The 21,975-nt window shown below is 45.1% G+C and overlaps 1 protein-coding gene across 1 annotated transcript in view; it reads right to left on the bottom strand.

The window, feature by feature from the left end:
- Positions 1-310: 310 nt before the first annotated feature.
- Positions 311-21,975, bottom strand: part of LOC147465306 (tobamovirus multiplication protein 1-like) — a 78,049-nt gene continuing 56,384 nt past the window's right edge. Inside the window, exon 11 of the mRNA XM_086519341.1 lies at positions 311-607. Coding sequence (XP_086375467.1) covers positions 515-607 — 93 coding nt within the window. The 3' untranslated portion in view covers positions 311-514. The remainder of the gene's footprint in view (positions 608-21,975) is intronic.

The raw sequence follows: 21,975 nt of genomic DNA, 5'->3' as shown, positions 1-21,975 counted from the left end.
CCAGAAAAATTGCTTCCAAAAAATGCATTAGAAAAGAGGCACATCATGTGCGCGCATATTTTCACCCTCATTACCTAGGTGAAAAGAGTGTCACCCCCTACTCAATGCCCCTTTTGGTAAAAATAAGAAAATAAATCTGCACTCTCTCGCAGCCACCCATATATACGTAAGACTATGCTCTAGAGAGTGGAAGAAAATAGGCTTTCCATCATGAACGTGCAACGTGGCACTAATACCTTATAAGGCCTTACTTGAGCCAAAAAACTGCAATGCTAGTGGCAAAAAGACTCGCTTGCTGGTACTCCATGCATTGTCAATCATGGGTGGCAATGCATTAAGTTCTTTGCTATTTCATTTTTAAAAAAAATGCAAAGAAGAGAATTGACTATTTCTATACAAAGCAAATAGCCCTTACATACAAAAACCAGAAATCCCCCTCCCCAGGGGAAAAAGGGGGGTGAGACTCTGGATAAGCTGACTGCTGATTATCAAAAATGCGGACTTAAAAAAAATGCTAGCGGATTGGATGATATTGGGCCGACGTTCGCTTTGGTGGAAGCTTTCGAAGAATGAAGAGAACGAGTGCAGATGGTAAAACCTCTACAACCTGCAGAATCAATCAATCAATCAGTCAATCTCTCTCTCTCTCTCTCTCTCTCTCTCTCTCAAATTAAAAAAAAGAAAAAAGGCTGTAAACAAAGAGACCTCTGGAGATCCTCAAAGAACTATCGGGAGTACAATGTGAGGGCTATGTATACATCAAGGTGGTCTAAATGAAGAACGCAAAATGAAGCACTTTGGAGGTGCATAATGCCATGCGATGTCTCCACGGTCCATACTGAAAATAAGAGAAGATCTCGCCCATGTCCGAAGAAAAGAGTATTGGCACTGCTCCGTTGCCCTGGAGATCTCACTGAAGAATCCCACTGGCTGCAAAGAGTATGTAGCAGCTCAGTCCAACTAGCTCTCAAAGTGGTGGATGTAGGGGAAGACTGTGAGCACAAGTCTTCCACATGGTCCAGAAAGTGACGCTACAGATCGTAGTAAAAACTCCATCCCTCCGAGAGAGGTCCGACCGATGACCTGTACCTAGAATCATCTACAAAGTGCCCGGTTTATATCCCAATGAAGCATGAAAACTGTATCTGTCAGAGAGCCCTGAAAAAAGGTGTGACCCCGGAAAACAAAGCCATGCAACTGCCCCCCACGTCACAAACCCATCATGAATGCCCACCCCGATCAGCAAACAACAAACTGCCCTCTACACTTGCTAAGCATATGGACAAACCTAGAAACAATGCCTTAAGGACTCAGGCTGCAAGTTGGATTATAACCAGTAATCTTGAGGGTCCAAATGCATGACCAAAACTGTTGCTGAAAGGCTTGAGAAATGCGCCGATCTCACCGTACTCCTGACTGACATGGACGGTGAACCGGGCGTCGTGTCTTCAAGATAACCCTCCTCCTAAGCGATACTGTCTACTCAAAAAATGAGAGGGGGCCCCCATTGGCCTCTAAAGAAGGCCACTGCCACTCACCAGGATCCTAGTCCAACTCCGTGAGTCACCATCCCTACCAAATCCACAACCTCCAAAGCCATGCCTCCTTTGCAATGAAAACAGGGTCAACACAAGAGCGCCTCCCCAAAGATCCCACCACTCGAACAGGCTGCCAATGAGCATCCAACTTCTGATCAAGAGCCACCTCACCCTGAGAGGCCAATCTCATGTGATTGCCATGGTAGCCCGTCTCTGCAATGCCAAACATTTGTGTCCCATGCTGATCAAGAGCCAACTCACCAGGATCCTAGTCCAACTCCGTGAGGCACCATCCCTGCCAAATTCACAACCTCCAAAGCCATGCCTCCTTTGCAATGAAAACAGGGTCAACACAAGAGCGCCTCCCCCAAGATCCCACCACTCGAACAGGCTGCCAATGAGCATCCAACTTCTGTCAAGAGCCACCTCACCCTGAGAGGCCAATCTGATGTGATTGCCATGATAGCCCGTCTCTGCAATGCCAAACATTTGTGTCCCATGCTGATCAAGAGCCAACTCACCCTGAGAGGCCAATCTGATGTGATAGCCATGATAGCCAATCTCTGCAATGCCAAACACTCGTGTCCCATGCGGGAAGGCCGCCCCGAGAGGGGCGACGTTCTACGGCCGTCAGCAAGTGGGCACGTGGAGGCCCGCCATTGTTGCTGGGGCAGCTCGGGCATACCCCCGACAGCCTCCGGTGTCGGACCGCAGACCCCTAGACCTAACCCTCAGAGCCAATCCTTTTCCCGAAGTTCCGGATCCGTTTTGCCGACTTCCCTTACCTACATTGTTCTATCGACCAGAGGCTATTCACCTTGGAGACCTGATGCCATATGAGTACGACTGGGCGTGATCGCCATTCGCTCCTCCAGATTTTCACGGGCTGTCGGGGGCGCACCGGACAGTGCAGGACATGCGGTGAAATACCAGCCGCTGGACCCTATCACCGGGTGATCCAATTTCAGGGTGGCGAGCTGTTAAAGAGAACTCTTCTCGGAGCCCCCACCGGCCAACCCTGATGAGAAAGTAAAACAGTCTTCCCCAAATGTAGTCATGCCAGTCAAGAGGAATAGCCGCATCAATCTCTCTTATACGTGCAACAACCCCTCTTCGAAACCAATAGGTAGCACCAATGACCTCAGTACCAACCAAGGAAGCATCCGACCAACCATAATCCCATCTAGCCCAATTAATGTGCATCCTCTCTCTCTCTCTCTCTCTCTCTCTCTCTCTCTCTCTCTCTCTCTCTCTCTCTAATACAATGCCTCTCAAGTACAAAGGAAGAAGACACACACAAGATATACTTTCACGCTAGAGACCGATTCAGTCTATGTGGAAAAGATCTATAATAGGATGTGGTCAGCCGAGCCAGTATATACTGTAGAGGAGATTACTTCTCAGCTAACAGAGATACTACATGGACAAGAGCAGCACAAGAGGCATACCCACATACTCAGCCTGACCAGAAGAGAGGATCTGGGAACATGCCTCAAAACAGTTGGTACGACGAGGAATGCAGAGAGACGAGAACCCAGGTCCAAAAAGAGCTTAATCACATATAAGCAGTCTCGGATTGCTCTTCGGCGTATAGTACGTCGCAAGAAAAGGGCATTTTTAGCCAAACTGGAGAAGGATTTATATCAGCTCTTCTTGAGTCAAGACTCACATGAGGCCTGGCGTTTATTTCACGAGCACTCATCGCCTCTGACAATTACTTCTCCTGAGATTTGGGGTCAATATGTAACATCATTATATACGGTATCTGGACAACCTCCATTACCAGATCCGCTAGAGCCATGCCCTGCTACTAGTACTTTCTTTACTATGGAAATGGTGGAAAAAGCCATTGATAAGATGAAGACAAGAAGAGCATATGATCATGAGGGTCTAGTAGCAGAACATCTGATCCATGCAAGGGATCTACTTTCAGAAGTCCTTGCTCGTCTGTTTAATCTGGTCATGTGTGAAGGATTACTTGAATCTTGGAAATTATCTACTATCGTACCTATTTTCAAGTCAAGGGATCCTATGATACCCGGAAACTACCGTACCATTATGGTGGGACACACATTGACCCGACTGTACGCATCCATTCTGGAACAAAAATTTGAGTAGATGGGCAGAGAATGAGGGCATAAGGGCAACAAGACAAGCTGGATTCAGGAGGGGTTATTCCACTTTAGATCATATTCTTACGCTCAGAACCATTATTGAGGAAGGAAGAGCAAGTGGGAGAAGGATGTATTGTTGCTTTGTGGATTTTCGGAAAGCTTTTGATACAGTACCAAGGGCCAGATTGATGCGCAGAATGCAAGAGTTAGGGGTCCCCAAACAGATTATCTGGGGGATCATGGCCTTATACGGGTCAGTAACTGGCTATGTACGTACTCCAGAAGGGGATTCCGACATTGTTCATTCCACCGTTGGAGTAAAGCAGGGATGCCCACTGTCCCCTACTTTATTTGGTATGTATATGGATGAGGTATCAGATTACATTGATAGAGAGGGTGACAGAGGTGCTCAACTTGCAGGGTCATGGATCCCTTTGTTGTTATATGCAAATGATATTGTATTGATAGCAGAATCACCAGATGGAATGCAAAGGCAGTTAGATGCATTACATAAATTCGCGGAGGACAGCGGACTGTCGGTTAATTTGGGTAAAACCAAAGTTATGGTGTTTAACACCACACCGCAGTGGGTTAGGAGATCGGCACCTACATTTGCATATGGCCAGGATATAGTAGAGTACACAGATGCATACACATACCTTGGTGTGGTATTTACAGGACCGAAGTTTACTCTTAAGAAAGCAGCGGATGCTAGATTGTCCAGAGCCTCTGCGGCCTTGGGAGGGTTTCAGGAACCACGAACAAAACTTTGGCTCTTTGATATTGTGGTGGCTTCGGCTATGCTTTATGGGGTCCAGATTTGGTGACCATCTGCGGATCAGGATAATTGGAAGTCAATGGAGAGACCTTTGGTATCTATGATTTCCCGAATGATTAGAGTCAAGGCCTCCGTACCATACGCGATTACCCGAGCGGAACTAGCTGCCCCTCCGATAGAAATTGAAGCTCTTACCAGATCAGTGTCCTTTATACTTGGTTTATGGGATACAAATAATTGCCGATATACTAGATTGGCCCTCGAATCCTCTCGACAATTAGCAATGAAAGGAGATACATCATGCTGGTATGCGCAACTGTCCTCGTGGTTTCAGAGACACGAGTTCAGTATGGAAAGATTACCCCCCTTCCAATACTCTCTTGAGGCTCCATCACTGGCAATCACACGAACGGAGATTAATAAAATCATCCGCCAGGATCTTATACAGTTGGACACTAAGAGGACATGGGTAGACCCTACACAAGAATTGGGCAGGAAGATGGCCGACTACAAAGAAAACTTCCTACAGCTATCTGAAGATGGTATTGTGATTCGCCCGAGCTACATGGATACCCACCTGTCTCATGGTTTGAGATGTGCTATTGGTCAGATTCGTACATCCTCACACCAGCTGGAAATTGAATTTGGCAGATTTAGGGGAATCCCACCTGAGAGCAGAATTTGCAAGTTATGCGGAATGGAGCCGGAGACAGAATTACACTACATATGCCATTGCACCGTATACTATGAGATACGTGGGCGTTTCCATTGCCTATTCAAAGAAGGCTTTGGACCTCTAGATAGAGTCATGCAATACCAAGATCAAAGGTGCTTAGGCCTGTACCTACTGGAACTACATCTGCACAGGGATAATCTAATGAGAAGACAAAGAGCACTACAACCTCAGAGGCAGATCACAGATTTCTTCGGATCGAGAGAAGCAGGAATGGAAGGAGAAGCAAGAGGCCAGCAGCGAGCACAAAGGAGTACCCACATTCATACCAAAGGCACCCTCATTGACAGGGCGATTGAGCTTAGGAAATCGAGACGACCACGACCAAGATGCAGAAGCACACTTCACCGGAGGAGACTACAACAAAGGATTAGAAGCATTCTAGCCAGACACCCAGAATGCTCCTAAGAAGTTTATCTAATACTTTGTATTTAGATAAACTAATACTTTGTATTTAGTTTTTCGCATTTATTTTCACACTTTCACACTTTTCAAACATTGTAACAGATTCACCACTTTTGTATCAGTTTGGTCTCATAGGTCACTCTGGCCTTTTTGAAGACGTTAATATAACATTTCATTTCATTTCATATCTCTCTCTCTCTCTCTCTCTCTCTCTCTCTCTCTCTCTCTCTCTCTCTCTCTCTCTCTCTCTCTCTCTCTCTCTCTCTCTCTCTCTCTCTCTCTCTCTCTCTCTGCCTTATTGCAGAGGCAGGTGAAGACAGAAAACGTAGAGGGTGTAAGGCATCAGGCTATGGCGATGGCGAGGGAGAAAACGCAGAACAGCAGGGAGCGCTCAGAACAGCAGGGAGCGCTCTATGTCGCGTTAACGCCAATCCAACCCTCCTCTGAACGCGCAGGCTCGGCATTCAACGCCGTTATTCAATATAACGAGGCGTTCGACGGCGCCTCTATTCTCACCCAGCTACCTTTTCCTCACCCGAATATCCTACGGCCAAGCGAGCTTCCACTGTCGATCCCCTCCAAACACACAGCGTGCCATATAGAGAGGAGGCTTAGCAGCGAACTTGCGAATAGCTTGGGGCTGCGCCCTCTTCAACATCAGTCAGAAGCAACAGGCAACAGGGCGGTTCCCTCAGTTCTATCGGGTTCGGGGCAGCAGGCAGCAAGGCTGCGCCTATACCAGGCAGGTCGCAGGTACGCAGGCGATAGGCCTTTCCCTCTGTGGGGGATTTGAGCAGGTTGAACAGAAGGGCCGCGAGCTAACCCGGCAAGGGGGCCGCGTGCTATTGTATTGCCAGAACAGCAGCAGTGCTGGGAGCAGACCCGGCTGGGCTGCGTCTCTTGATTCGAACAGAGGGGACAGGCCTGTTGCTAAACAGCGGGTGCAAGGCCCCCCTTTCCACTACTTGTTTCCATTGCAGGTGCCCACAGCGGGCTGATAATGCACTGTACCCCCAAGGGGTTGTGGTTGACTGCATACTCCACCTGGTCTCAGCTGAGCCAGAGTGTCGAGCCTTTTTGAGGATTCAGCCGGTCTCCCGAGTGGGGCCTGTGCCCACATTTTGTACCTTTTTGGCAAGGGTGAGCCGCGGTGCTCCGATCCCCTACTGTATCCCTTTTTTGAGTCAGAAGTGCATATTGAATTTTTGATGGAGGTAATGACTGCTTCACCGGTGTGTAAGCCCCATCCGAAGGCAACCTTTGTGCTTACAAACAAGCGGATTACACAAATGGAGAGGGAGATGAAAGACTGGAAAGCAGATATGGAGGGATGGTGGAAAGAGAAGGCCAACCTTCTTCAAATGTTTCTCAACGAAGGCGCGCAGTGGAAGAAAGAGAAAGAGGACCTACACGTAGAGCTACAAGCACTTAAGGCGGACTCCAAAGCACTTAAAGAAGAGGTCTCAGCTCTCAAGCAAGAACTTGCTGATAGAGCGAGCAGTGGACTAGAGGAGGGGGAATTCCAACCTTCGGTAGGTAGAGGAAATCAAGGTCATCAAAGAGCAGGTACGAATGATCAAAGAGGAGGAGAAACAAAAGATGGTAAAGACGTCTTCGTGGATGGATGTTATCACGAAGACGCAAAAAAGGCGGATGAGGCCGAGAAGTGGATAGAAGTCGCTAAGAAAGGCAAAGGGAAAGAAACCACATCTGTCCCCACTCCTACAATCATCAACATGACTCTAGAAGAAGAACAGCGAAGGAAAACTAGAGCTTTGCATATGAGAGTAACCGGTCTAAAAGACTGAGATGATGTGGAAGGGGAAGTTGAAGAACTTCTCCGCATGATGGGTAGCGAGGCTACTCATACAAAGGCATGGAGGGTGGGGAAGAAGACACAAGGCAATGGGGAGACTTCAAAAGGGAGAGCTTTAATCATCCGTTTCCCATCCATGGAGGCAAAGAAGGACTTCTTGAAGAAGCGTCCTACACTAAAGAAAACAGGCATATTTCTTGGAGATGACCTCACTCTCACACAGCTTGCGCATATGAGAGAGGTAATGCCAGAGATTCAAGCGGCAAGGGAGAAGGGAAAGACGGCCTTCTACAGAGATGGCCGGGTTGTGATTGTAGAGCGGCGCTCCACATGACGGTGCGAGACCCATGGGACCACCCTCAAAGTTGCCACGTGGAATTGTAATGGATCTATGCGACTTGATGTGGGCGCCTTTGAGGATAGTTTCAGGGGAAGAGACATCGTCTTCTACTCTGAGACACATCAGGCCCCTGGGCAATCTATGCCTCACATTAGTGGATATAGATGGGAGACTGCCTATAGACAGGAGACACGATTAGAGCACAGAGGGCGGGGATCAGGAGGAGTGGCAGTGTTATTCAAGGAGGAGTTACAGCCATTGATACATATAGCCCGCAGAGATGAGCAAGCTAGGTACATGTGGGTGAGACTGAGAGCAAAGACAGACAGATATCTTTACATTGCTATTTGCTACTTTCCCCCGAGCACCTCAGTGTATGCACCACCCAGAGGACAGTCCCCTTTCTCTATTTTGGATGATGACATATGGGAGTTCTCTAGAGATGGTGACATCATCATTCTAGGGGATTTCAATGCTAGGACTGCCTATCATCAGACAATATTTTATCATACTTCAGAGGAGATGCTAAGAGAGCTGGATGCTGCAGAGACAAGCCTATCCAGACTATCACAAGATGGAGAACACACTGAGTATGGACGACACTTGATAGACATGGGGACTGCACATGGATTGGCCATCTTGAATGGCCTACAGAGATTTCCCGCTTCAGAGGGTTTTACATGCTTTCCACACAGACATGGAACCAGCACAGTGGATTATGTCATGGCACAGCCGACCCTCATCTCTAGTATCCAGGATCTCACGGTTGGACCCAGACCTGTTGGTGTGGCAGTGGATCATGCTCTTGTGTCAATGACCATCTCTTTTCAGTTTAGTGTAGCACACAGGCTACGGACAGCAGCCCCTACTCGCTACACCTTCACACGGGAGACAGACTCTTTATACATAGATGGGATCTACAGACGCCTATGCACAGAGGAGCCAGGGCGACCTCTGGAGGAGCTTACTACTATATTGACACAGACACTACATGATGCAGCAGCAGAGGCATACCCACATACCCAGCCTGAGCAGAGACGCCGTTTGGGGAGCATTCCCCAAAACAGTTGGTATGATGAGGAATGCCGAGACACTAGAGCTAGACTTCAGAGGGAGGTGCTTTTGGGGGACATCACTCACAGACAGTCACAGATTGACTTCCGACGCCTAGTGCGGCGGAAGAAGAGGGCATTTTTGGCTCGGCTAGAGCAGGATCTATATCAGCTATTCTTGAGCCAGGACTCACGTGAGGCATGGCGGCTCTTTCAGGAGCACTCTCCCCCCCCCCCCCCCCGCCATCACTTCTACAGAGGACTGGGGCCAATACGCATCATCTCTGCACACAGTTCCTGAGCAGCCCCCCCTTCCCGACCCTCCTGATCCATGCCCACACACAGGTGCTTTTTTCACCGCGGAGATGGTGAGTAAGGCCATTGACAGGATGAGGACTGGGAGAGCTTACGATCATGATGGTTTAGTGGCTGAGCATTTCATGCATGCCAGAGATCTACTAGCAGAGCTTCTAGCAGTGATGTTTAATTGTGCCATGTGTGAGGGCTTGCCTGATACTTGGAGCCTATCTACTATTGTACCTATCTTCAAGTCGGGAGACCCTATGGAGGCTGGGAATTATCGCACTATCATGATTGGACACACACTGGCACGGTTGTACGCATCTATTCTTGAGCAGCAGCTGAGTAGATGGGCAGAGAGGGAGCGGATACGCGCAGCGGGGCAGGCAGGGTTCAGGAGGGGTTTTTCTACTCTTAACCATATCTTGACACTCGGAGCCATCATTGAGGAGGGTAGATCGCGCGGGAGACGGATCTATTGTAGCTTTGTGGATTTCCGCAAAGCATTTGACACAGTGCCTAGAGCTAGATTGATGCGCAGATTACAGCAGATGGGAGTACCCACAGAGCTCATTTGGGGGGTCATGGCATTATACAGGTCAGTAGTGGGGCAGGTACGCACCTCAGAGGGTCTATCCACACCGATTCACTCCACTATTGGGGTGAAGCAGGGCTGCCGACTCTCTCCTACTCTATTTGGTATGTATGTGGATGAGGTTTCTGACTACATTGAGAGAGATTGTGATAGAGGTGCACAGCTGGCAAGGACATGGATTCCATTATTGTTATATGCTGATGATATTGTGTTGATCTCCGACTCTCCGGAGGGGATGCAACGTCACTTGGATGCTTTGAATAGGTTTGCTCACGAAAGTGGTTTGTCCGTCAACCTTGGTAAAACCAAGGTCATGGTATTTAATACCACCCCACAGTGGATCAGGAGGTTAGCGCCAGCATTCACATACGGCTAGGAGAATGTGGAGTATACAAATGCGTACACTTACCTCGGAGTGGTTTTTAGTTCTCTCTCTCTCTCGGAGTGTCCAAACCTATTACAGTGGTATCAGAGCTCAAAAAGATTCTTCTTCTATGGAGGATCCGATCCTTTTTGCAGCACACGTAGGGTATAAGCCATAAAGAACCCCAGATTACACATGGGTTCTCGGAGAGAATTTGACAGAGAAACACCTCTGGTGGGTAGGCAAAGAAAAGTTGAAATCCGGCGCGGAAACTGAAGAAAAGAATGAAGATTTGGACAAATTCTTGACGGAAAAGTTTGACAGAGCGGAGTACAAACCTCAACTGCAAGTTAACACGTGTGAAAAGATTGATCAAGTACTCTAGAGACCCACGATTTGCGAAATACTTGAAGAATTACCCGAGAAGACACCATCTGAAATCGGCCCGTAGGGCAGTAAGACTTCAGCTTTCACCCGAATCTTTGGTTGAACTTTACTACAGAGAGAAGCTTCACTAATAAACCTATGATTGGAATTTAACAGTTCACATAAACACACGGCTTGGCAACTGGAGTGCTTCTAAGTAGACAGCGACACCCTGTAGGCCCCAAAGACTGGCACCCCTTTCGCTATTGACCCTTCGTAAGAAGGTCTACAAGATTATCATCCGTATGTAGCTTGACAAGATGAATGCTCTAGTTGTCAAGTACACCCCGGATAAAGTGCTACTTCACCTGTATGTGCTTCGTCTTTGCATGAAAGACAAGATTCCGAGCTAGCATAATAGCACTCTGACTGTCACAATGGAGAATCGAAATCTTTGAAATGCCAAGCTCTCGTGAAATCCATAAAGCCTCCTTGCATGCCTCTGTAGCAACAACATACTTTGCCTCTGTTGTAGACAATGCAAGCACTAGATATCCAAGAGACTGCTCCCCCTGTGAACGTGAAAACATACCCTAAAGTAGACATCCTGCAGTCTGCATGGCCAGCATAGTCTGCATTCGTAAAGCCCGCCACAGATGCCTTCTGCTTACCAAAGCAGATGTACAAATCTGATGTTTCTCACAATACCCTTCACTGCTTCCCAATGCTTTTTGCCAGGATTTGCCATGTACCTGCTAACCACTCCCACCGCAAATGCAATATCGAGACGTGTAGCCGCCATATCATACATCAAACTACCAATAGCTGAAGCATACAAAATCTTGGCCATATCAGCCTTTTCATCATCAGATGTAGGGTTGTCCGTTGCACTGAGTTTCACATATGGAGGCAATGGTATACCAATTGCTTTCTCCCCCCCTCCATATGGAAACGCTGCAAAATCTTGGACACATATTCCTGCTCCGACAGATAAAGGAGGCCTTTTGACCTGTCCCTGAGAATACGCATTCCAAGAATATGATTGGCCTCACGGAGACAATGGTATACCAATTGCTTCCCCCCCCCCCTCCATATGGAAACGCTCCAAAATCTTGGATACATATTCCTGCTCCGACAGATAAAGGAGACCTTTTGATCTATCCCTGAGTATACGCATTCCAAAAATATGATTGGCCTCACCGAGATCCTTCATATCAAAGTTGTTGTGTAGGCTTTGCCTCAACATGTCCAATGCATGAAACATTCCGGCTTGCAATCAGCATATCATCTACATACAAACCCAAGGTAATTAGAGTGTCGTCTGCTGCCCTCATGGTGTACAAGCAGTGATCAATCTGACTCCGGCTGAACTCTTGAGATCGCATGAATGTATCAAATTTCCAATACCGTTCCCGAGGTGCCTGTTTCAGCCCATACGAACTCCTCCTGAATTTACATACCATCTTTTCCTTCCCTTTTGCGACAAAACCTTCAAGCTGCTACATATAGATTTCCTCATGCAAATCACCATGTAAAAATGCGGTTTTTACATCCATCTGTATGAATTCCCAATCCCCTGATGCAACCAAGCCCAAAACGATCCGCAATGATCTCAACTTGACTACAAGAGAAAAGATCTAATCAAAATCCATTCCCTATTCCTGCTTGTACCCTTTGACAACCAACCGTGCCTTGTACTTTACCGAGGAACCAAAAGTGACTTTCTTTTTGTAAAACCATTTGCATGGCAAAACTTTCTGGGCTTTTGGCAAATGCACCAAATTCCGAGATCATTCTTCTCCAGAGATTCCATTTCCGACAGCATGGCCCTATACCATTTCTCGCTGTCCGAACTGGCTGATGCTTCCTTGAAGCAAGACTGTTCACCACAATATGTCAATATGACATAATCAACACCGGGAATAGATCTATCTTGTTGCCTTGATAGTCGGGTTGACCTCCAAACCAAAGGCTCCATATTTTCAACTTGTTGTCCTATCATTTCAGACTGACCAAATTCAGACTGACAATCTGATTCAGACTGTATAAATTCCCTCCAAAAGGTAGATCTTCCCAAAAAACAACTCTCCTGACTTCTTCTGTCCTTTGAGGTTGTTCGTGCATGCGATCCTCCCAGAAGATTACATCATGGCTACGGACAATTCTCCTCTTTTCGGAATTTCATAATGTACACCCTATTTCACCATCGTCACCATATCCTAGGAATACACACTTACAGGACTTTGGCTCCAACTTGTTGCAGTCTTCCATACGGATGTGCACAAAAGCTTCGCAACCAAACGCTCTTAAATGAGCGTATGAAGATGGCTTGCTCGACCACGCTTCCTGGAGAACTCCCCCACCCAAAGACTTGTGTGGCGACCGATTAATCAAATGTACGACTATCATAACAGCCTTTGCGCAAAAACCATGGGGTAACGCAACATGAGACAACATACATTGGACTTTTTCTAACCACATCACTCATTGGTACATACACATCCCTTTGAAGTAAATTTTTTTTTTTTTTCCCTATTTGAAATCTCATGTCTTCTTATCTTCTTTCTCTTTGCTCTTTAGCAACCTTCACTCCATCATTGTAGGTCCCTTGGTCTTTAAGCTCCACCTTGTCTCTAATGCTTTGATACAAGAGAACCACAAACCTATCTTTCTTCAAAAAATCAAGGATCGTTTGGTTTAGGTCAAGTCCATTTATAATCCTTCTCTAACAAGCTTCAAACATGTTTCTATGTACATTAATTTCCTCATGTTCTCTTTATTGCAAGTTTCTTAGCTCTCTCCACAACACCATTCCGGGGTGGATTATGAGGTGCAGTCAGCTCCCTCTTTATCTTTTTACTGTCACAAAAGTCCCGAAAAGACTTTGACACATACTCTCCCCCATTGTCAAAGCGCAAACACTTTACTGCTGACCTGATTTTCAGTAAATACCACAAATTGTTTGAACTTATCCAGGGCCTCACCCTTATGCTGGATTGGACATACCCACACCTTGCAAGTAGCATCATCCACAAAGGTAACAAAATACTGCTTTCCCCCTAGAGATAGCTCTAGCATCTGACATACATCAGAATGTACCAATTCCAAGAGAGAAGCTTTCAATGAAAGAGATTTCTTGTGAGGAGTTTGAGCATGCTTTTCATAGATACAGTGATCACAATGGTCAAAATCAATATACCTCAAACGCGGTAAATACCCAAACGAGAAAGCACCTTCATTCCGGTTTTACTCATGTGTCCCAACCTACTACGCCACACTTGGCTGCTCGATTATGGCGACTATATGGTCCCGTACACTAGATACATTAAGTGGATACAGAGTGTCACTTATAGGACCTCTAGTAATGATCCTACATCCCTTGCTGATTTTCCACCTGCTATCCCCGAAGGTAGTGCGATAGCCATCAACATCTAGTTGCCCTGTGCTTATCAATCTCTTCTTGAGCTCAAGTACATGCCTCACATGATGCAATGTAAAATCTGATCCATGCTGAAATTTCAGTTGCACATTGTCGATTCCCTCAATATCACATGCATGGTTGTCGCCCAAGTGAACAACACCCTATCTGTCAGCACTGTAGCTAGAGAACCATTCCCGATGTGGTGTCACATGGAATGAAGCACCTGAATCCAAAATCTAGGTGTGCATCTCATCATTAGAATCAACAACCAAAGATTATGTTGTAAAAGAAGAAGCAAAAAGAATATCATTGCCACTGTCCTCATGACTAACTACAATGGTTTCCTCTATCTTAACCGTGCTCTTCTTTTCAGGTTGACCATCCTTTTTGCCATCCCTACTATCATCAAACTTTTTACCCTTGCCTTTCTCTTTCTTCCACTTAAAGCAATAACGATTAAAGTGTTGTTTCTTGCCATAATGATGGCACTCAACATCTTTCCCACGAGATTTCTTACTGCCGCTGTTTTCCAATTCCCCCTTTTGTTGAGATCTACCTCTGGTATGCAATGCACTGGAAGACTAATTAGCTGCAATATTCCGTCTGTTCAGCTCTTCCATTAGCAAAGAGCTCTCCACATCAGAATACATCGACATAGCATTGGAGTTGCTTATGGCTGTCCTGAATGTATCCCAACTTTCAGGTAAAGTGCATAGTAGGAAAGTAGCTTTGAGTTCATCATCAATGTTGAAAACCGAGTTGAACTCATTAAGATGTTTAGTCATGGTTGTACCTTCCTTCATCCAAGGTCCATCAACTTCTTCAACCAGTAAACCTTGCTAGAAGCATTTTTTTGAGCATACAACTCCTCAAGTCTAGTCCACATAGCATAGGCAAAATTCAACTTCTCTTGTTGAATAGCAAAGAGTCGGAAACTGAAAGCTCTATCGTAGATCGTGCAAGCTCATCCAAATCTTTCCAATACGATTGCTCTATGTCTGCTGGTCATACCCACTTTGTCTTCATAGGCTTCACCTGTTTCTTCTGCACCAAGACACTGTAGCACTGTTGTAACATTTAATGGCCTAGTAACTTGTGTGTAGCAAAAAATAGCATGAACATAGTGAGCATTTCATTAGAATAGATTCCTAATGAGAATAACAAGAGTGCTTGGGTGGAGAGAGCAACAAAAAGCATAACACCTAGTTAGATAGCATGAACAATACTTCAAAAGAGAGAGAAATTAAGCATCATAAGTGATAGCCTTCTGACATGTATCCCCCTTTCCCCTTTAGTGAGATTTTGCTAATTAATAATGCAACTCAACTCTCATTGGATCCCTTCGCCTCTTGGCCAATAGGAATCAGGCAAGCCATTGGGCTGCTGAATGCTCATTGGACCCCTTGGTAGACTGTCCAATAGTCTTCTAGAGAGCTTAATTCTTATTGGTTCTTTTATTAAGTGTTTTTAAATTAATTAAACTAGATTTACTCTAGCCTAATTCTCATTGGTCCACCTCCAAGGCCATCCAATAGGATTTGAGTACACCTTGTGCGTATCTGGGCTGGGGAGCTGACATGTGTCTCTCATTCCCTTTGTGTAAAGGGAGCTTGTGTGTGTGTGTGTGTGTGAGTTTCTCTCTCATCCCCTACTTCTTAGGCTCGCCTCCTCCTTTGTAGGGCTTGTGAAAGACTTTTTGAGACACACACAAAGCATTCAATTTCCCTAAGCTTTTGACTTTTGGACACAACCTTTGAATTTTGAAACCTTAACATTTTGGAAGTCTTAATGGGATGAACCTTAGGGTCTTTTAAGCCCATTGTTGCACCTTGCTCTTTTGCAGATGGCCCCCCCTTTGGATCCCTATTTTCCCTCCTTTGGATCCCTACTGTGGCCGATCTGACAGCTTAACCAATATTCTAGCTTTTCCTCCCCTGGCACTTCCCCATATTAAATGATCAGTTTAACATGAGAAAATCATTTAGGAGAATTAGATATTAGTTATTATGACATTACCTCTCTCTTGAAATCATAGTCGTCCTCGACTATAGGGTAGAGAAGATACAGCATATTCATTAGTCCTTTTTCCTAGTGGGTAGAGGATCCCTATGTTACCCTACGATATCGTTCCAGAATGGATGACTAGTCCATTTGGTGCTTAGCTGCCGCAAGCATGTCTGCACATTAGTCCTATCAATCTTCCATAGTAGAGTGACAAGTTCTACTTGGTGTTTGGGAGACGTCGTCTCCGCAATCTTGATCTAAGCATGCATACTACTTCATTTTTGTGCACAATAAAGAAAAAGAGTCTTATAAGACAAAAACTTTGTTCATTTTTAACATTTGTACATTTGCTTACGCTTGGGAAGCATTGTAAGCATTGACAAGGTTTAGGTTATCCTTTAATTGTATGCCTTGCATCCATCTAGCATCTTCAAAATGATAATTTTTAAACTTAATAAGATATCGTCGGATAGTCTTACCGCCTCTTAGTACCTTGTCTTCATGTCGGAGAATGGACTCGAGCTGCACTACCTCTTCTTGGTCCTCGATCTCCGGTGGGTCTTCAATAGTTGGTTCTTGAGGTGGCTCTCCTTTATAAGGCTTTAATAGGCTCACATGGAAAGCATTGTGTATGAGCCAATGGCTAGGCAAGTTGAGTTGATAGGCCATCTCATTGATTGGCTAAGAATCTGGAAGGGACCATAGTACCTTTTTGCTAACTTAGCATAGTACTTTTGGTGTCCCGTAGGATTCTTGCCCATCGTGTGCCTTAATCGAGCCTTGGGAAATTTGAGTAAGACCTAATCATTTTCTTTAAAGGCTTGGGCTCTTCTATGCTTATCAGCAGCAGCCTTTTGCCTTTGTTGTGAGATAGAGATCGCATCCTTAATCTTTTGGAAAGATTCTTGTAGGTCTCGGCTATACTCATCTGCAGCGAAGATCTTCCCGTGTACCTCAAGTAGAAGGAGACTTTTTGATCTCCCTCCATTACCTCAAAAGGTGCTTATCCCATGGAAGTATGTACAATGTTATTGTAGGAATACTCCACTGAGGGTAAGTACTTCTCCCATTCGGATCTTTGATCTACTTCCGTTACATAGGCTTTTAGTAGATCAACAATTGTTAGGTTAGCTATTTCACTTTGGCCATCCGTTTGTGGGTGATAGGCCGAAGAGAAGTTTAGCCTTGTCCCTAAATTCTCAAAGAGACCCTTCCAGAAATTACTAGTCATTCTAGGATCTCTATCCGACACTATGGACATTGGCAAGCCATGGTACTTGAAGATTTGTGAAATGAAGAGGGTTGCCATTTGATGGGCTTTGACAGTCTTTTTGACAGGTATAAAATGAGCTTGTTTACTGAACCTGTCTACTATCATCCATATTTCCGTATTCCCATGGATAGACTTAGGCAATCCAAAGATAAAATCCATGGATATGCTCTCCCATGGTGAATTAAGGATTGGCAAAGGTTGAAGCAATCCATGTTGCTTCTCTCTATCAAACTTCGTCTTTTGGCATACCACACATTTAGAAACATACTCTTGTATGTTTGCTTTCATGGTAGGCCAATAGAAATATGTTTCAATCCCTTTTAGGGTAGACTGAATCCCTCTATTCCCTGCATAAGGAGGAGCATGCGATTCATACATTACTTTCTCACGTAGTGAGCTAGTAACGCATAGTCTATTGCCATAGACAAGATAACCATCTTGTAAAGTAATTGGGTCTTACTCAGATTTCCCAAGGCTCGATTAAGGCATACGATGGGCAAGAATCCTACGGGACACCAAAAGTATTATGCTAAGTTAGCAAAAAGGTACTACAATCCCTTTCAGACTCTTAAGCCAATCAATGAAATGGCCTATCAACTCAAGTTGCCCAACCATTGGCTCATACACAATGCTTTCCATGTGAGCCTACTAAAGCCTTACAAAGGAGAGCCACCTAAAGAACCAACTATTGAAGACCCACCGGAGATCGAGGACCCAGAAGAGGGCTGTCCATTCTCCGACATGAAGACAAGGTACTAAGAGGCGGTAAGACTATCCGACGATATCTTATTAAGTTTAAGAATTATCCTTTTGAAGATGCTAGATGGATACAAGGCATACAATTAAAGGATAATCTAAACCTTGTCGATGCTTACAATGCTTCCCAAGAGTAAGCAAATGTACAAATGTTAAAAATGAACAAAGTTTTTGTCTTATAAGACTCTCTTTTTCTTTATTGTGTACAAAAATGAACTAGTATGCATGCTTAGATCAAGTTTGCGGAGACGACGTCTCCCGAACACCAAGTAGAACTTGTCACTCTATCATGGAAGATTAATAGGACTAATGTGCAGACATGCTTGCGGCAGCTTAGGCTCTCAAGCGCCAAATGGACTAGTCATCCATTCTGGGATGATGTCATAGGGTAACATAGGGATCCTCTGTGTTAGGAAAAAGGACTAATGAATATGCTTTATCTTCTCTACCCCATAGTCAAGGACGACTATGATTTCAAGAGAGAGGTAATGTCATAACAACTAATATCTAATTCTCCTAATGATTTTCTCATGTTAAACTGATCATTTAATATGGAGAAGTACCAGGGGAGAAAAAGCTAGAATATTGGTTGAGCTGACAGACCAACCACAGTAGGGATCCAAAGGGGAGGCCATCTGCAAAAGAGCAATGTGCTACAATGGGCTTATATCACCCTAAGGTTCAACCCATTAAGACAAAATGCTAAGGTTCCAAAATTCAAAGGTTGTGTCCAAAGGTCACACTTTAGGGAAATTGGATGTTTTGTATGTGTCCCAAAAAGTCTTCATAATCCCTACATAGGAGGGGACGAGCCTTGCAAGTAGGGGATGAGAGAGAAACATACGCGCACACACACACACACACACAAGCTCCCTTTACACAAAGGGAATGAGGGACACATGTCAGCTCCCTAGCCTAGATGCCCACAAGGTTTACTCAAATCCTATTGGATGGCCATGGAGGTGGACCAATGAGAATTAGGCTAGAGTAAATCTAGTTTTATTAATTAAAAAACAATTAATAAAAGAACCAATAAGAATTCAGCTCTCTAGAAGACTATTGGACAGTCTCCCAAGGAGTCCAATGAGCATTCAGGAGCCTAATGGCTTGCCTGATTCCTATTGGCCAGGAGACAAAGGGGTCCAATGAGGGTTTAGTTGCATTAATTAATTACCTAAAGCTCTCACAAAAGGGGAAAGGGGGACACATGTCAGAAGGCTATCACTCATGCTCTTGAAATTCCATTGGCTAGGCCTGGGGAGGTCCAATAGGGTTGCAGCATGAGCAAATAGCAAGAGGGGTCGACCAAGAGAGAGAGGGGGCTGATTTTCTCAAGGCATTATCCACACACACTCACACAAACTCATGTGTGAAGCAAGAAGACTCTCTCTCTCTCCTTCTCAAGCTTTAATGGAAAGCTTATCACCTACTCCAAGCTTGTGAGAAGGAAGGCCTACACCAACAACTTTTGGCTTTGTGATGCAAATCCAACCAAGAGCCAAGCTTCAATGCATGCTCATCTCCTCTACCATGCTAATTACTAAGCTAAGCTATGCTAATATGAGTGATTATGTGAGGAGATGTACATCTTTCTCGTAAGACTACTCCTTCCTCTCAATCTACTCTCATACCCCGCTAGCTCTCACCATCTTCGAAGGTGTGTGAGGTCTTGGGTCTGAGACCGTGAGGGAATTGATGTGGTGTTTGATAAGTGTTTTGCTTAGTGCTTGAAGTTTCCATCTTCATTGCACTAGCTAGTATTGAAGGAACACAAAGATTTGTATTGTAAAATGTCTCTTTCGATGGGAGAAACCAAAATACAAAGCCTTTTGGAGCGGGGACCGTCTCCATGCAAATCCGGTCCTCAACTATTGTCAATTGCTCAATTTCTCTCTCTTTTGAAGTATTGTTCATGCTATCTAACTAGGTGTTATGCTTTTTGTTGCTCTCTCCACCCAAGCACTCTTGTTATTCTCATTAGGAATCTATTCTAATGAAATGCTCACTATGTTCACGCTATTTTCCGCTACACAAGTTACTAAGCCATTAAATGTTACATTGAGGTTTATTAGGCAGTGAACTTCCTGGAAGAAGTTCAATTGCATGGTCATCATTGCCTCGTTTAGGAGGTAGCTCACAAGGGATGTCGTCAATAAAGACATCTTGAAACCCCTTGAGAAAGTTGGATAACTCTGATTCCTTGTGAGTGTGTTTATTTTCTTTTGTTAAAATATTAGATTCATTTTGAGAATTTTTAACAAAAATCATGTGCACGAAAATAGAGCTCTTTATTGACTTATTGAAAGCTTGTGTATCTACAATGGGTGTGGTGTTACCCATTTGCTTGGCATCTATGTACATATCTTTTTCCCTGAACCTAAAGTAGATTCTTCTTTCAGGGAATTCAACATTGGCAGCCATGCGATCAAACCATGGTGCCCCTAGGATTACATCCTCATGCTTGAGAGGAGAGATAAAGAAGTCCTCTTTATCCACATAGCTTTGGACATGGAGCCTCAATTTCTCGATTAAGGGAGTGACTAAAGCTTCTTGGCCCTTAAAGCACCATTTGCGGGTAGGACATATCCCATTCCGTAGGCTTGTATGCCTAGCTTGGTGGCCAACTCTGTGGATATGAAATTGTGAGTAGAACCAGGGTCAAAGAGAATAAAAGCATCGTGTTCTCTTACCTTTCCCAAGCATGGCATAGAGGAGATCCTTTGTGGTGAGTTTCCTCCTCTTATATTTCGACCAAGGTAGCTCTAGGAGGTTCATGGCAGGTGTTCTTTTGGGGACAAGCGCGGTAAGCATGCCCTTGCTCGCCGCACTTGAAACAACGGTTATCCTTGCCACAACGCTCAAGCTCTTCAGGACAGAGTTTGTTTTTGTCTTTGGAAACTCCCTTCTCCTTAGCGTTATAGGAATGGCCCTTAGGAGACTTTTGGACATTGTCCTTTCCCTTAGGCTCATTGGAACCCTTGTTTTCCGTGAGCTTAGAATTTCTCTTAGCCCCTGATTGGAAGTCGATTCGAGAAGCCACCATAGTATGGTGTATAACCGCCGATATGGTGCGTGGCCTTTGGGAGTTGACATACTCCGCCATTTCTTCAGTTAAGCCCGCACAAAATTGTTGCTTTTACTCTCCAAAATCCAACTTTTTGAAGACAGTGGCTTTGAGTTATAAGTCCCAAAACTTGTCTACATATTTGTGAATAGATTCGTAGGGAGAGAGCTTCAACCTTCTCCATTCGGTAAGTACTTTGTCTTTGGCATCGGTGGCCAAAAACTGCTTCATAATGGAAGCTCTTAAGGCTTTCCATGTTCGTGGAGCTTCACCGTTGGCCCGTAGGCTAGACCACCATTGTCTGGCGGACTTTTGAAAGTGCATATCTAGATGGCATAGCTTAGAGGACTCCGTGAAGCCCTCATCTCCAAACGCCACATGGAATTGTTGGATAAAGGCCAAGACTTTGTCCGTAGCACCAAAGGTGCCATCGTAGGTAAGGAAAGAGATGCTCTGCCCTCCCTCTTTGAACTTCTTCAACTTGAATGACCTCTTCCACACGGTATAGGATTTCCTATGGCCTCTTCTTTTTGATGGTTCAAAAGTTGCACCATCCCTTTCTTCAGAAGATGAAGAATTTGAGGAAGATGGAGAAGAGGGTGACCTCCTTCTCGCCTTTTTCTTGCCTTGATCTTCTTTGTCTTCACCATCAATTTCATAAGAGGAAGAGGATGAAGAAGATGGAGAAGAGGGTGTCCTCTTTCTCGCCTTTTTCTTCTCTTGCTTTTTGTCATCTCTCTTTGAATTATGCTGTGGAGAAGCATGCGATGGTCTTCTCGTTTTGGAGGTGATGGAGAGCGTTTAGCCCGCCGTCTTGTGGAGCCATCTCCGCCGAGGTGGCAGGAGACTCACTTCTTTCTCGTTCCTTCGGTGGGGACTCTTGAATTCTAGGAGGCTTCCTAGGTGCTCTCTCGTCATGGTGGGGAGCAAAGGAGCTTGGAGAATCCCATGAGAACGAAGCTGCTGTTGTACTTCACTTTGGAGGGATGGATTGCCCATGGCTTGTTGAAGCTTAGAAACAAGATAGTTAACAAGCATCAGAGCCTGCTCATTAGC

Source organism: Adiantum capillus-veneris, chromosome 1 (genome assembly GCF_014529385.1).
Source record: "Adiantum capillus-veneris isolate H3 chromosome 1, ASM1452938v2, whole genome shotgun sequence".
Taxonomy (NCBI): domain Eukaryota; kingdom Viridiplantae; phylum Streptophyta; class Polypodiopsida; order Polypodiales; family Pteridaceae; genus Adiantum; species Adiantum capillus-veneris.
This window is presented reverse-complemented; position numbering and strand designations above follow the sequence as displayed.